General features: G+C 36.3%; 1 protein-coding gene across 1 annotated transcript; it reads left to right on the top strand.

Moving 5' to 3' along the window:
• Positions 1-3,915: 3,915 nt before the first annotated feature.
• LOC109339068 lies at positions 3,916-5,271 on the top strand. The gene is made up of 3 exons (XM_019576443.1): positions 3,916-4,086; positions 4,168-4,560; positions 4,789-5,271. Exons 1-3 carry the CDS (start codon positions 3,916-3,918, stop codon positions 5,269-5,271), a joined length of 1,047 nt encoding a protein of 348 aa, XP_019431988.1.
• Positions 5,272-14,631: the final 9,360 nt, after the last annotated feature.

The raw sequence follows: 14,631 nt of genomic DNA, 5'->3' as shown, positions 1-14,631 counted from the left end.
GTTGTTGCTTTAAGAGATATACCTTTCTTCTTGCGGTATGACTCTTCATGGATGGTTAAGCATCCAAGCTCCATCTCATGCTCTTGAAGCTTTCCGAAATAATGTTGCCTAAGGCATGGAATCAAGGTCCTTAGATTCCATGATTGTAGTTACTTTAGGTTGCCATCTCCTGTCAAGATAGCGTAAAACTTTTTTAGTAAGTTCTCTTTTGGAAAAAAATTTATCAAGGGCAACAAGATGATTTACAATATGAGGGAATCGTTTTTGCAAATAGCTAATTGATTCACTTGGTAACATACAAAATAATTCGTATTCATGTGTCAGCGCATTCAGCCTGGCACGCTTGACCTCGCTAGTGCCCTCGTGAGTCACTTGTAAAGTGTCCCACATCTCCTTGGCACTTTGACACTAAGATGCCCAAAGAATTCGTCATATGATAGGGCCAAGGTGATTATATTTTTAGCGCGTAGGTTGTACTGAACCTTTTTGCGCTCTTCATCGGTCCACAAGCTTTTAGGTTTTTCTTTCGGTTCGTCATCCACTAAGTGAAGTGGGACGAATGGCCCATTGATTACGGATTCCCAAATATCTGAATCAATGGCCTCTATAAAAATCTTCATCGAGACTTTCGAGTAGGCATATCCCTCGCCACTGAATACGGGAGGGCGGTGAAAGGATGCGCCATCACCGTCAAAGGGGTTGGTGGAACCCATTTTAATTCCCTTAGGATCAAGCAGATATGGTTGACCTAGCACGTCGTACTAGCTCTGATACACTTGTTAGGTATCAGTGGTTTAGAAACACCTAGAAGGGGGGTTGAATAGGTATAGCGGTTATCAATTACCACTTCTCACGCCAAAACATAGTTCTGGAAAACAGCCCAGGTGATCGGTTAACCAGTGGGCTTAATCGATTAACCAGTGGGCTTAATCGATTAACTCGTAAAGAAATAAAATTACCAGTGGGCTTAATCGATTAACAAACAAGCAGAGATACAACAAATATTTTTATGTACAATTAACAAGGATATAGCAAAGTATCAGTATGCAAAATATCAGCTTCAAACACATATTAAAACAGTCTGAATTATAAAAGAGATTGCGAGAGAACAGCTTGGACAAATAGATTTTTATCCTGGTTCATTTGCGGGTCCACTTGCAAACTAAATCCAGGCCTCCCCTTCTAATCTTGGGAGATTTCTCTTCACAATATTGAAAACTTTGTATTGTTACATACACTAATTCAATTACAAGACTTCAGACGCTTCTTTCTTGAATTCCAAGAACCTCTAACATTGGTTTGACAATCCCTATCGCATGAGAACACCTTTCTAACGATCCAGCCCCAACCAAGAATCTCGCTCTAAATTCAAGACCTCCAAGCCTTGGTGAAGATTCACTCAATCTCAATGGTGGTAAGACACCAAGAGGCAAAACCCAAAGTACAAAAACAATATACAAAAACAGAGTTTTACCAAGCACTAAAATGCTCAAATTACAACAATGGAAACTCAAAGATTAACCCACTCTCAAGTAACACAAGCAATCATGAATTTATGTGAGTTAATACAAAATAGTAAACACAAAATCTTTCTCTTAAAATCTCTAATCAGAAGGCATGAACATGCAAGAAAGAATGGATGAGATTAAGCACATGAAAACAACATGCAATACACCATTAACAATATCATGTAAGCATGTTAATCTCTTTTTCTCACACATGCATCTCTCTTCTGCCTAAATTTAATATCGATTAATTTCTAAAATTAAGCGTTGATAAAATTAATAATTAATAAAACATACACAAAAAATTCAGTGTTACACTATACCTTGTTCGAGAAGCTCGATATGGATACAAATGTTTAAATGCCCTTTTACGATTTTCATCACTTATTTTCTGGAAAAACAAATAACATTAACATCAATATATACAAAAGCATAAATATATAATCAATACAAAGAAATATTTTACTAAGAAATACTTGTCTTGTGTGCGTCTAGTCATAAAATCCTTCGAAAGATCCTCTTCAATGATATTTGTATATTTGGTTGGAGGTTAGAGGTTGACTTTGTCATCAACATCTTTGACATACTTCCCGATATCGGTTCTGAATTGTCAAAGAACATTGCTAGCAAATTTAAGGATGTAATCCTTGTGTTCCTCACCAATATCAAAAGTTGACTGAAAACACATAAATACAACATATAAGTACATTGCATGGAAACACATAAATATATTACATGAGAAAACGTTAACACATAAACACGTAAATAGAAACTTACTGATATATTATTCTAAATGAGGTTCATCACGCTATTCAACATCTTATCATTCCAAGAGCTGAATGTTAGTAGGACATTTTATGTAACCATAAATTTAATGTAGCTTACCAAAGTGTTGTCACTCATCATGTTTTTGGTTGACCCTTTGTGTTTCATGGAACTGGTAACTTGATGTTCTTACTTCTTGCATGAATAATCTTCTTCATGATAGTCATTCCACATGAAGTGAGTTTTTGACTTTATGGGGTAGCATCATCATTGGTGTGACAATTCATTGTTGAAGTTTTTGAGTGTATGAGATTTTTTTAGAGTTTCTGCTTGAACAAGTTTGAGAGTGTAGAAGAAAGTGAATCAAGTTTTGAGTTTTAAACACTCGTAACATTTAACAGCGATCGTTGTAATGAGCGTTGTTTATACTTAACATTTAACAGCGCTCGTTGTAATGAGCGTTGTTTATACTTAATATTTAACAACGCTCATTGAAGTGAGCATTGTTGAATATGTTTGGTTGTGATATTCAATAACTGTGACTTCACTTGGTATTGTTGATTATTATTTTTCGAATAATTAAATTAAACATTTATGCATACAAATATATGTTAATATTCATTTTCTTTTTGTTTAAAAAGTATGGAAAATCTTGGAAAGCCACAAGTTTCAACGTCGCTAATTACAAAGAGTGTTGTTGAATCTATTCGATGCAAATCAATAACACCTGCTTCAAGGAGCATTGTTGAATCTCTGAGGCAAACATTCAAGTTGTTATAGAAAGCCCTATTGAATATTTATCTATTTATTACATTTAATAACATTTGCGCTTCAAAGAAAATTATTGATTTTCTTTCATCTTATATTTAACAGCATTGTACTAATAACCGCTATTGAATGATTACTATTAAATGCAAATTTTGGCATATCACAAAAATCTTTCTACACAATCACAATCGCCAGCATCAGAGCAACACCATCACTTCCACACCATCACAGTAGGGCGTCCACAACACCATCATCGTCCCACCACCTCGCTTTTCCTTACTTTTTCAATTTGGTGAATGTTTCAGAGAGCCCAACTGTTTCCATGGTTTCGATAGAGACCAGCGGAGTGTATCGTTCTACTGAAATGATAGCTTTAATGGAAAGAGAAACAAATCAGTAAATCGAGCTTAGGTTTCTTAAATTGCAAGAAGTCAATTTCAAAGCACGCAATACCCATAGAAATGAATTATCATCCATTGAGAAAATGAGACTGTATTAAGGAATAACTATAGCTAGCGGAATAACCCTTATATTGGATAATTATTTGTGAAGAGTTTATGATGAATGAACGTGAGTGGGAGAAGATAGTGAATTTCACAATTAATGAATAAACTGTTAATAATTGTAATCATTAGAGTTAGTTGAGTTAGTTTGTAGCTTCTAGATATAGCGAGTGGTTAAAGTTAGTTAATCTTGTTATAAAAAGTAGTATATTAGCTTGTGATAGTTTGAAGTATATGCATTTTCATTGATTCAAATTCTTTCAATCTTCTACCTCATTCTTCTTCACTTTCCTTCTTCTTTCTTACTTAATTCTCCAACATTTGACATCAAGAGCCTTGAAAGGATCAACAAAGCTTTCCGCTGCAAGAAGAAAATGGCCCAAACAACAGGGAATTATGTCATAACTCTTCCTGTGTTAGATGGCAAAAACTGGAGTAGATGGTGCATACAAATGAAGGCAATACTTGGCTATCAAGATGTTGCTGACATCGTGGAAGAGGGGCTGCCAACCTTGGAAGAAGGAGCCACCGAAGCTCAAAGGAATGCACACAAACAGAATAAGAAATGAGACTGCAAGGCAATATGTCTCCTCCATCAAGCTGTAGACAATGCTCATTTTGAAAAGATTGTAGGATCTGCAACAGCAAAAGAAGCATGGGATGTGCTAGAAAACCACTATGCAGGAGCAACTCAGCTAAAGAAATTTCGTCTACAAACCTTGAGAAGGCAGTATCAACTCATGCAGATGGAAAAAGGTGAAGGAATTGCTAAATTTTTCACAAGATTGATCACACACATCAATGCTATGAAAGCATGTGGTGAAAAGATGGAGGATACAATCATTGTAGAAAAGGTGCTAAGGTCAGTAACTCCAAGGTTTGATAATGTAGTGATAGCCATAGAAGAATCAGGAAGAGTGGAGAACATGAAGGTTGAGGAGCTTCAAGGATCACTTGAAGCTCATGAGCAGAGGCTTAATGATAGGATAACAGGTCAATCCTCACATCAAGCTCTGCAGGTACAAACTACAAGGAAATGAGCATTTCTTGCTATGAACTCAACCAAGAATCAACAAAAGTATGGTGAATAGAAGAGCAACTAGAAAAATTACTATATGAACAAGGTTGAGCAACCAGAACAATAAAAAAGAAATGGCTACAAACAACTTAAAGGATTGAAGAAAAGGTTTGATAAGAAAAGGGTCAGATGCTTCAACTGTGACAAATTCGGGCACTACTCAAATGAGTGCCTAGCTCCTAGCAAGAACCAGAATCAGAGGAGGCAAGATTCAGAAGCACACCTTGCCAAAGAAGAGATTAATGAATCTGATGAGGAAGTTGTGCAGTTTATGATGACAACAGATTGCACAACAAGAAGAAGTGACACTTGGTACTTGGACTCTGGCTGCTCTAATCACATGACTGGGCATAAAGAGTGGCTTGTGCACTTTGATCCAAGCAAGGGAAGCAAGGTCAAATTTGCAGATAACAGAGTGGCAATCACTGAAGGAATGGGAGATATTCCTCTCAAATTGGAGAATGGCAAGAGAGCTTATATCACAGATGTGTTGCTTGTTCCTGAAATGAGGACAAACCTCATAAGTCTAGGACAACTGCATGAAAAAGGCTTCACTATGAGGCTAAACAATGGAGTTATGGAGGTCCTAGACAACATGAAAAGAAGAATTCTACAAGCTCCTCTATCAAACAACAGAACTTTCCAAATTTAGCTTAGAATTAGAGACTCTGAGTGTCTCAATGCAGAAGCAGCCTCAAATGAATCTCTGCTCTGGCATTTGAGATATGGTCATCTCAAATACAAAGATCTCAATCTGTTAAGCACCAAAGATTTGGTCATTGGTGCCAGAAATCAAGTCTCAAAACTCAGCATGTGACAGTTGCTTGATTAGCAAACAAACCAGGTCTACATTTGGTAAGCACACTTAAACAAGAGCCTTAGATATACTAAATATTATGTATTCTGATGTGTGTGGGCCTTTTGAGGTCCCCTCACTAGGTGGAAACAAATACTTTGTGTCTTTTGTTGATGATTTCAGTAGGAAAATATGGAGTTATCTCATCAAGGCCAAAAGTGAAGTGTTTGAGAACCTGAAGAAGTTCAAAGCTCTAGCAGAAAAGCAATCAGGGAAGCAACTAAGGATCCTTAGAACTGATGGAGGTGGTGAATTCACCTCAAGAGAGTTTGAATCTTTCTGTGAAGCACATGGCATGATTCATGAGGTTACTGCCCCTTATACACCACAACACAATGGTGTAGTTGAGAGAAGAAACAGAACTATCATGAATATGGTGAGATGCATGCTGAAATGCAAAAGCCTACCTCTTAACCTTTGGGGTGAAGCTGTGATGACAGCAACATATGTTATGAATAGATGTCCAACTAAAGCATTGATCAATCAAGTTCTAGAAGAGGCCTGGACTAGAAAGAAACAATCAGTAGGGCACCTAAGAGTGTTTGGATCAGTGTGTTATAAATACATTCCTGACCAATTGAGGAAGAAATTGGATGACAAGAGTGAACTAATGATCCATGTTGGATACCACTCAACAGGGTCATACAAACTCTTGAATCCTATCACCAAGCAAATAAACTTCAGCAGATATGTCTACTTTGATGAGTTGAGTTCTTGGAATGAATATCTAAAGAAAGTTGAGCACAACAAGACACCTACCCTGTTTCCTCTACAAGAAGATCATGAACCTGCAGAAGTCTTAGAACCTGACTCACATAATCAGGTGATCAAGGATGCTCAGTGCAGACCAACCAGAACAAGACATCTACCACTAAGGCTCAGTGAATCTGAAATGTTCTCAGATGATGTGATCAAAGATGAAGGAGACCTAGTTCACTTGGCACTCCTAGGTGAGGTTGAGTCATCAGTTTCAATGAGGCAGTCCAAAAAGATGTTTGGTGTGATGCAATGAATGAAGAACTCAAGTCCATCAAAAGGAATGACACATGGGAAGAAGCAAAATTACCTACTGGCAAGAAGCCTATTGTTGTGAAATGGGTATACAAAGTCAAACTGAGACCAGATGGAAGCATTGCTAAGCACAAAGCAATGCTTGTAGCAAAGGGTTTCATGCAAAAGGAAGGCTATGACTATGATGAAGTTTTTGTACCAGTTGCCAGGTTTGAAACAGTTAGACTTATTGTGGCCTTAGCTAGCTAGAATGGAAACAATGGCAACTAGATGTCAATAGTGCATTTCTCAATGGACCTCTAGAGGAAGAGGTATACATTACCCAACCACCTGGATTCGAGACATCAGCAGATAGAACAAAGGTGTTGATATTGAAAAAGGCAATGTATGGATTGAAGCAAACTCCAAGAGCTTGGAACAAGAGAATTGATTCATTCCTAACATCAATTCGCTTCACCAAATGCAGAGTAGAACATGGTGTTTATGTCAATCTGACTGGCACAGGTGAACTAACTCTAATTTGCCTTTATGTAGATGACTTGGTGATTACAGGAAGCAATGAGGCTGAGATCTTGAAGCTAAAAGGAGAACTCAAATCAGAATTTGAAATGACTGATCTAGGAGAGCTAGCCTACTTCCTTGGCATAGAGTTCCTCAAGACACCAAGAGGAATCATAATGCACCAGAGAAAGTACATTGTTGATGTACTAGAAAGATTTAAGATGATGAATTACAAGCCTGCATCAGTGCCAGTAGAAGGAAATCAGAAACCAAGTAAAGCAGAGCCTGAAATGCTTGCAGATGCAACTCTCTATAGACAGATGGTTGGATGTCTTAGATTCATCTGCCATAGCAGACCCGAAATAACCTATAGAGTAGGAGTGATAAGCAGGTACATGGCAAGCCCTACTCAATCAACTTGGTAGCAACAAAGAGGATCCTCAGATACTTAAAGGGAACACCAAACTATGGTGATCTGTTTCCAAAGCAGAACCAGAAGAATGAATCAAGATTTGTTGGTTTTTCAGATTCTGATTGGTGTGGAGATAAAGAGGATAGGAGAAGCACCTCAGGGGATGTATTCACCATCTTTGGTGCACCTGTGTCATGGAATTCAAGGAAGCAAGATGTGGTTGCTCTCTCAACTTGTGAAGTAGAATACATTGCAGCCTGCAATGCCATATGCCAAGGTCTATGGCTGATACACTTGATGACAGAATTGAGGTATGGAGAGTTTGAGGACTTCGAGCTAAGGGTGGACAATCAATCAGCCATAAACTTAGCAAAGAATCCTGTTAGCCATGGAAGGAGTAAATACATTGAGACAAGGTTCCACTTTCTAAGAGATCAAGTTGGAAATGGAAAGGTTAAGATGGTGCATTGTTCAACAGATTTGCAAAAGGCTGATATTTTGACAAAGGCTCTCAAGGTTGACAAGTTTAAGAGGTTTAGAGATATGTTGAATGTACATAGATTTGGTGATAAGGTTGTGTAGTTGTTTTGTTGCTATATCTTGTAAAAGGGTAACTCTTTGATTAAGAGGGAGTGTTAATAATTGTAATCATTAGAGTTAGTTGAGTTAGTTTGTAGCTTCTAGATATAGCAAGTGGTTAAAGTTAGTTAATCTTTTTATAGAAAGTAGTATATTAGCTTGTGATAGTTTGAAGTATATGCATATTCATTGATTCAAATTCTTTCAATCTTCTACCTCATTCTTCTTCACTTTCCTTCTTCTTTCTTACTCAATTCTCCAACATAAACAATTTCAAAGTATCTTTGTACTTGTAACAGTCTAATTTCCCACTCCCACTCATAATTTTCTTTTTCTCACATTCATTGGTTTCTGAACATAACAAACAATATTTCGCTTTCATTTTTCATTGACCTGGTGGCACTAGCTTCTGAAATTAGTGATGTTCATGATGTTCAAATAATGCGATTCATTTTTGGCTGAAATTAGTGGAAATGTCACTAAGAAATATGTCGTTAACAACCATTTTTTGTGGATCTGTGAGTGTAGTAGTAGAAAGAGTTGTGAATGAGATAGGTTTTAAGTGTTTGGGTAAGAGTATAGTAATTTTGTTATTTTTTAAACTTAATAAAGTTTGTTTATTAAAACAATTCCTCGTAGAAGACTTATTTTTATTTGAGTAAATAAGAATAATTTTGTCTAAATATTTTGGAACACATTGCTAAGGTTTTCTTTCATAAAAACGAATTAACTCATGTTGACAAATTCTTTTATATATATATATATATATATATATATATATTATATATATATTAACACTAGGTTGCCATAGGTTAGCAAGAGGTTGAAGAAACAAAAAAAAAAGTGTTGGATGGGATTACTTCATTGAAAAGATATAAATATTAAATGAATTTAAAATCTGTGTGTTGACAGTTTTTTATACTATTAGGATATTATTCACTATTGATTTATAATACTTTTGTTTAAAAGTCAATGATATGTAATATATGAATGATAAAGATTTACTGTCAATGTAAAAAACACTTACACTGTCAGTGTATATGTTAAATCCATATTAAATTATTTTGTTTCAAGTAAATTGTGGAAATGACTTAGGTGAAAATATTGTAATCTTGATTATACATAGAAGGTTTGATATATTTTTCACCAGTTAATTTTAACCAATTTTCATTTTATTAACATATCTTACGGTTGTTGAAGCAAGTTGATATTGTATTGTATGATCCAAAAACTTAAAATTTGTATGATAGCAACTTCTATATTTTTATTGGAATATTGAAACAATAATAAAATTTATGATATGCAAATTTCCATTGTAATCTTCACTATACAGTCGCTTATCCAGAACAGAAGATATAGGTATATTGCATTGATTGGTTCAAAATATAACAAATGAAGTAACATTAATGTAATTCTATACAATTACGAATGAAAAATATTATTTTATATCATGAAAATATACTTGCTATCAAAATGTAGAAATAGTTATGTAAGGATAAAGAAGGGCACCACGTATTATAAAATAAAATAAAAAAACAGAATATACCTGGCATAAATAATTACGACGAAAAAAGACTAAATTATTCTATTTTTTCATTATTTTTTGGGGCTAATTAGTAAATGAAAGAAACAAGAAAGAATTAGTCGTTAATAGTCTCAAATAACATATTTATTAATGATTTATGTTATTTAGAAGGTTATTAACTAATTAGCTATCATACTATATTCATGTGTGAAAGATCATCTTATAAAACATATAAGTTTTTTCAATTTATTTTTAGAGAAAAACATATGTATTGATAGTCTATGAGTTTTATACATTATTATTGTGTCATTCTTCATTCTTATTTAATCACAATTAACTCATCAAAAAAGTAATCTAAATAAATGGTGATAAAATGTAATAGTTATATATAATTTTTTATATTATTAATACATATTACTATCTTATTTTTATATGCGAACTGAATAATTCAGAATAGAGAGGATACTCGGTTCATGTACATATAGGTAGTTACATACATCATCCCATAAAAAATACAATTATTTAAGGGGTCCATAGACGAATATGAGAAATGAACACTTATTTCCATAATATCAACTAGACCACAACATTGAAAGACTCTTGTTAAAAGTTGATTTTATTGTGTTTAATCCATATCAAATAACACATACCCAAATCAGAAGACCTCTAGCTTCTTTTTTTAATAAAATGGGTACTAAATTACGTTCGTATATCTTTAATTTTAGTAAAGTTATACAAGTTATTCCTCTAATCTAAGAGCCATGTGTCCTAAAACCTCTGCTAGGGTTTAGCTTTCCCATCATCTTGGAGCATCAATCATAACTTCAACGGTTAAACCCCTCATCCCATGGAACTTCCTCTCTTGTTTGGAAGATTTTGTTCCAACACAAGTCACGTCAAAACCCCCTCTCCAAAAATTAAGGATTCCTCTAATAGAATGTACTTTGCTCAAGCTCTTAGGAGTTCATGTGATATTTCAATCTCACAGCTCCCCCAACCATACATTAAAGGGGACGCGGTTGCGGTTAAAATCCCCACGAATGATTACCAAGCGGGTTTGCAAAGGTGTAAGACTCACCTTCATGGTCGTCTCATCTTCTCCAAGGGTGATACCCTTCTGAAATTTAATGAGCTTAAAGTGAAGTTGGCTTCTCTCTGGACCATGATAGGTAAAAGGAACATGATCTCTTTGGGAAGGGGTTTCTCCGATTTCTCATTTGCATCTGTGGAAGACATGAGAAATGTCTGTGCAGTGGGTTCTTGGAGCTTAAAACCAGGGTTTTTGTAAAAGTATATCATCCTCTCCTTCAAAGAAGATCCAGTACTTGAGAGGATATCCCTCTTGCACGATCTGCCTTTAACATCTTTAACTTTTTTTCTCTATCACTTTCACATGATAAATTATAAAATCACTATGTGATATAATGATCATTTTACAAGGCAACCACATTAAAATATTTTCATAGATGGGATTAAAAGTTGCAAGATGATATTACTCACTATACACATTTAGAAAACTCCACTAAGAAAATCAAATCTAAGAAAATACTTATATATTTAGGGGTGTAAAAATTCAGTTCGATTTTTGGTGAAATTCAGTGTTCGAACCAAATACAAAGACATAATTTGGCTCATACTGAAAAGAGATTTGATAGAGCAATTTGCAATGATAGTTGGCTCTCCTCTTGGAGTCATACTTCATGTTGCTTCATGCCTAGACTCTCATCTGATCATCACCCCATCATGATCTGCTTTGCTAATGCTTCCTTTAATAAGTTGGTTCCTTTCAGATTCCATTCTATGTGGCTTCAACACTCTGGGCATAAAAAAGTGGTGGAGGATGTTTGGAGAACAAATATAGCTGGTTGTCCTATGTTTATTCTTGCTAAAAAGCTCAAAATTCTAAAAGTTGCTCAAAGAACTTGGAACACTGAGGTGTTTGGAAACATCCATGTTAGAGTTAAGTCTGCTTTATCTAAGGTTGAAGAAATTCATAATAGTATCAATGCCCTGGGTCAGGATCCTGATTTGCTTGAGCAGGAAGAAATGGCCCAAAATGAGCTTCATGATGCTCTGAATATTGAAGAGGAATTTTGGAAGGAGAAAGCCCGAATTAATTGGCACTCAAAGAGGGACAGAAACACTTCCTACTTCCATAAAATTGCTAGAATAAGGCATACTACTAAGGCTATGACTCTGCTTAGAAATTGGGATCAACTTCTGCTTAATCTATCAGATATTGCTAGCCATGTTCTTCATTACTTCACTGATTTGTATGCTTCTCAGAATTCTACTATGCCTAATGCTCTAATCCATTCTGTCATCCCTAATCTGGTTTCTCATAAGGATAATCTTATGCTTACCAGAATTCTCCTGCCTGAGGAGATTAAAGCAGCTGTGTTTGCTTTGAAAGGGGAAGAGGCTCCTGGTCCTGATGGTTTTGGTGGAAATTTTTTCTAGTTTTTTTGGGACACAATTGGGCTTGATGTGTGCAATTCAGTTTCTCAATTTTTCCTACAAAATTGGCTGCTTCCTAATCTCAACTCCAACTTTGTGGTCCTTATTCCCAAGTTCCCTGGTGCTGACAAGATTGAGGACTTCAGGCCAATTGCTCTGGCCAATTTTCAAATCAAGATAATCACAAAAGTGCTAGCTGACAGGCTTGCCTTTGTTGCTCCCAAAATCATTTCAAGTCAACAAAGAGGATTTCTAAAAAATAGACACATTCATGATTGCATTTGCCATGCCTATGAGGATTAATCTGCTTGATCATAAAGTGTTTGGTGGGAGTTTAGCAATGAAACTGGACATCAAGAAGGCCTTTGACACCATAGACTGGCAATTCTTGATGGATACCCTTAGGGCCTTTGGGTTTAATACCACTTTCACCAACTGGATCTTTACAATTCTAAATTCTGCTAAACTGTCAATCTCTGTAAATGGGCAGAATGTTGGTTTCTTTAGTTGCAAGAGAGGGGTCAGGCAAGGGGATCCTATGTCCCCTCTTCTTTTTTGTTTGGCTGAGGATGTGTTGAGTCATGGTTTAGCCAAGCTGCTTCATGAGAAGAAAATTTCCTCCATCTCTAGGCCTAGGGGGATTCAAACCTCAAGCCATGTCCTTTATGCTGATGACATTTTAGTCTTCTGTAAAGGCATCAAACGGGAGATCTTGGTGCTAAAAGATCTTTTCACTGAGTATGCTCAAGCTTCAGGCCAAATTCTGAATTTAAACTAATGCAAGTTCTTCTCTACTCAAGCTTCTGCAAGGAATGTTCTTAACCTATCTGCCTGGTTCGGTTTCAATGCTGGTCAGCTGCCTTTTACATACTTGGGGGTGCCAATTTTCAAGGGCAAACCTAAAACCCATCATCTTCAGCCTATAGCAGATAGAATCTCTAGCAAAAGTTCTAAATGGAAAGGATCATCTCTATCCATTATGGCTAGAGTTCACCTAGTTAAGTCTATTATCCAGAGCATGCTAATGTTTAGCTTTCATGTCTACTCTTGGCATATTAAGCTTAGGAAATTGGTTGATACATCTATAAGGAACTTCATCTGGTCTGGTGATGCTAAGGTTAGGAAGCTCTGCACTGTCCCTTGGCATCAAGTTTGCAGCCCTGAAAAAGAGGGTGGCATGGGGCTTAGATAAATCTCTGCCTTGAATCAAGCTACCCTGCTCAAGTTAGCCTGGATCATGCAATCCTCCACTGATGAATGGGCTGTATTTTATAGATCCAGATTCCTTAAGGGTGGCAAGCCCTCTAGTGCTTACATCAAATCCTCTATTTGGCCTGGGCTAAAACACATATGGCAAACAATGGCTGACAATTCTATTTGGATCATTGGAAATGGTTTGAGGATCAACTATTGGCTTGATAATTGGACTAGAGCTACCTTGGCTGATCACTTGAGCATTCCAACTTACATTCAATCTGAGTTATCTGCTTCAGTTACTAATTTTAATCAGGGATCTAAATGGATAATTCCTGATTATTTGGCTAGACTTCACCCTCAATTTGTCCAGATTATTACTAGCATCCCTTTATCACTTGAGGATCAACCAGACAGGATTGTGTGGAAACATTCTTCTGATGGATTGCTTACTTTGCATGATGCTTACAACTTCATAAAGCCAAGACAAAAACAGTTGAGTTGGTGTAAGCTCATCTGGTCCACTGCTATTCCTCCATCTAAATCTTTTATAATGTGGAGATTATTTCTAAACAAAATGCCAACAAATGAGAATTTGAAGAAAAGATCCCTCCAGATGGTTTCTAAATGCAATTTGTGTAATGTGGCAGAAGAGTCTTCTAACCATCTATTCTTCTCTTGTCCTTTTGCCTCTTTCCTTTGGAACTGGCTAGATAATTTGATTGGGATCCACCTCAACAGATCTTCAATGGAAAGCTTGTTGCCTTCTATCCCTAAGCATTGGAGCCCTCAGCTTACGGAAACAATAGTTAGAGCATAGTCAACACCATATCAACAATATGGTTTTGCAGAAATAGGATGAGATTTGATAGCCAAAGAGTTAGACCTCATCAAGCCATTTCCAAAATCAAAACTGACTCTTCCTTATGTGCTAATCCTCACCTGCAGGAATTCTATATTTTGCGATCTCTAAATGTTCAGTGTCACCTGAGCAAAGCTCCTAGAATCACTAAGGTAATTTGGTTCCCCCCAGACCTGGTTGGATAAAAATCAACACTGATGGGGCAGCTCATGGTACACCTGGCCATGCAGGAGGTGGTAGTGTTTTTTGTAATAGCTCAGGTGTTATGCAGGCTGCTTTGCAGTTTACTTTGCCATTCAGAATTCGTTGTATGCAGAGCTTCTGGCTGCAATTTTTGCTATTCGGATAGCTCACATGAAGGGTTGGAAATATATTTGGCTTGAATGTGATTCTTCTTTGGTTGTGGATATGTTCAAAGGAAGCTTGCTAACAACTGGGAAAAATGTTGTGCCATTATTTCACAAAGTAACTTTCGGATATCCCATATTTTCAGGGAAGGGAATGTTTGTGCTGATCAGTTGGCGACATTTAGTGTATTATCTAAGGCTGGTACTTGGTGGGATACTCCTCCTGATTTTCTAGTGGAAGAAATTGCTAGGAATAGGACTGTTTTGC

The sequence above is a fragment of the Lupinus angustifolius genome, unplaced genomic scaffold (genome assembly GCF_001865875.1).
Source record: "Lupinus angustifolius cultivar Tanjil unplaced genomic scaffold, LupAngTanjil_v1.0 Scaffold_54_54, whole genome shotgun sequence".
Classification (NCBI taxonomy): Eukaryota; Viridiplantae; Streptophyta; class Magnoliopsida; order Fabales; family Fabaceae; genus Lupinus; species Lupinus angustifolius.
Note: the sequence above shows the minus strand (reverse complement) of the source record. Positions and strands in the feature narration are given on the sequence as shown.

Excerpts from the sequence above, each read along its gene's own strand:
- LOC109339068 (XM_019576443.1), top strand. The coding sequence starts at position 3,916 with ATGGCCCAAACAACAGGGAATTATGTCATAACTCTTCCTGTGTTAGAT. Across the intron at positions 4,087-4,167 it reads CCACCGAAGCTCAAAGGAAT|ATTGTAGGATCTGCAACAGC; the intron begins GCACACAAACAG and ends CATTTTGAAAAG. Across the intron at positions 4,561-4,788 it reads CCTCACATCAAGCTCTGCAG|TGCCTAGCTCCTAGCAAGAA; the intron begins GTACAAACTACA and ends TACTCAAATGAG.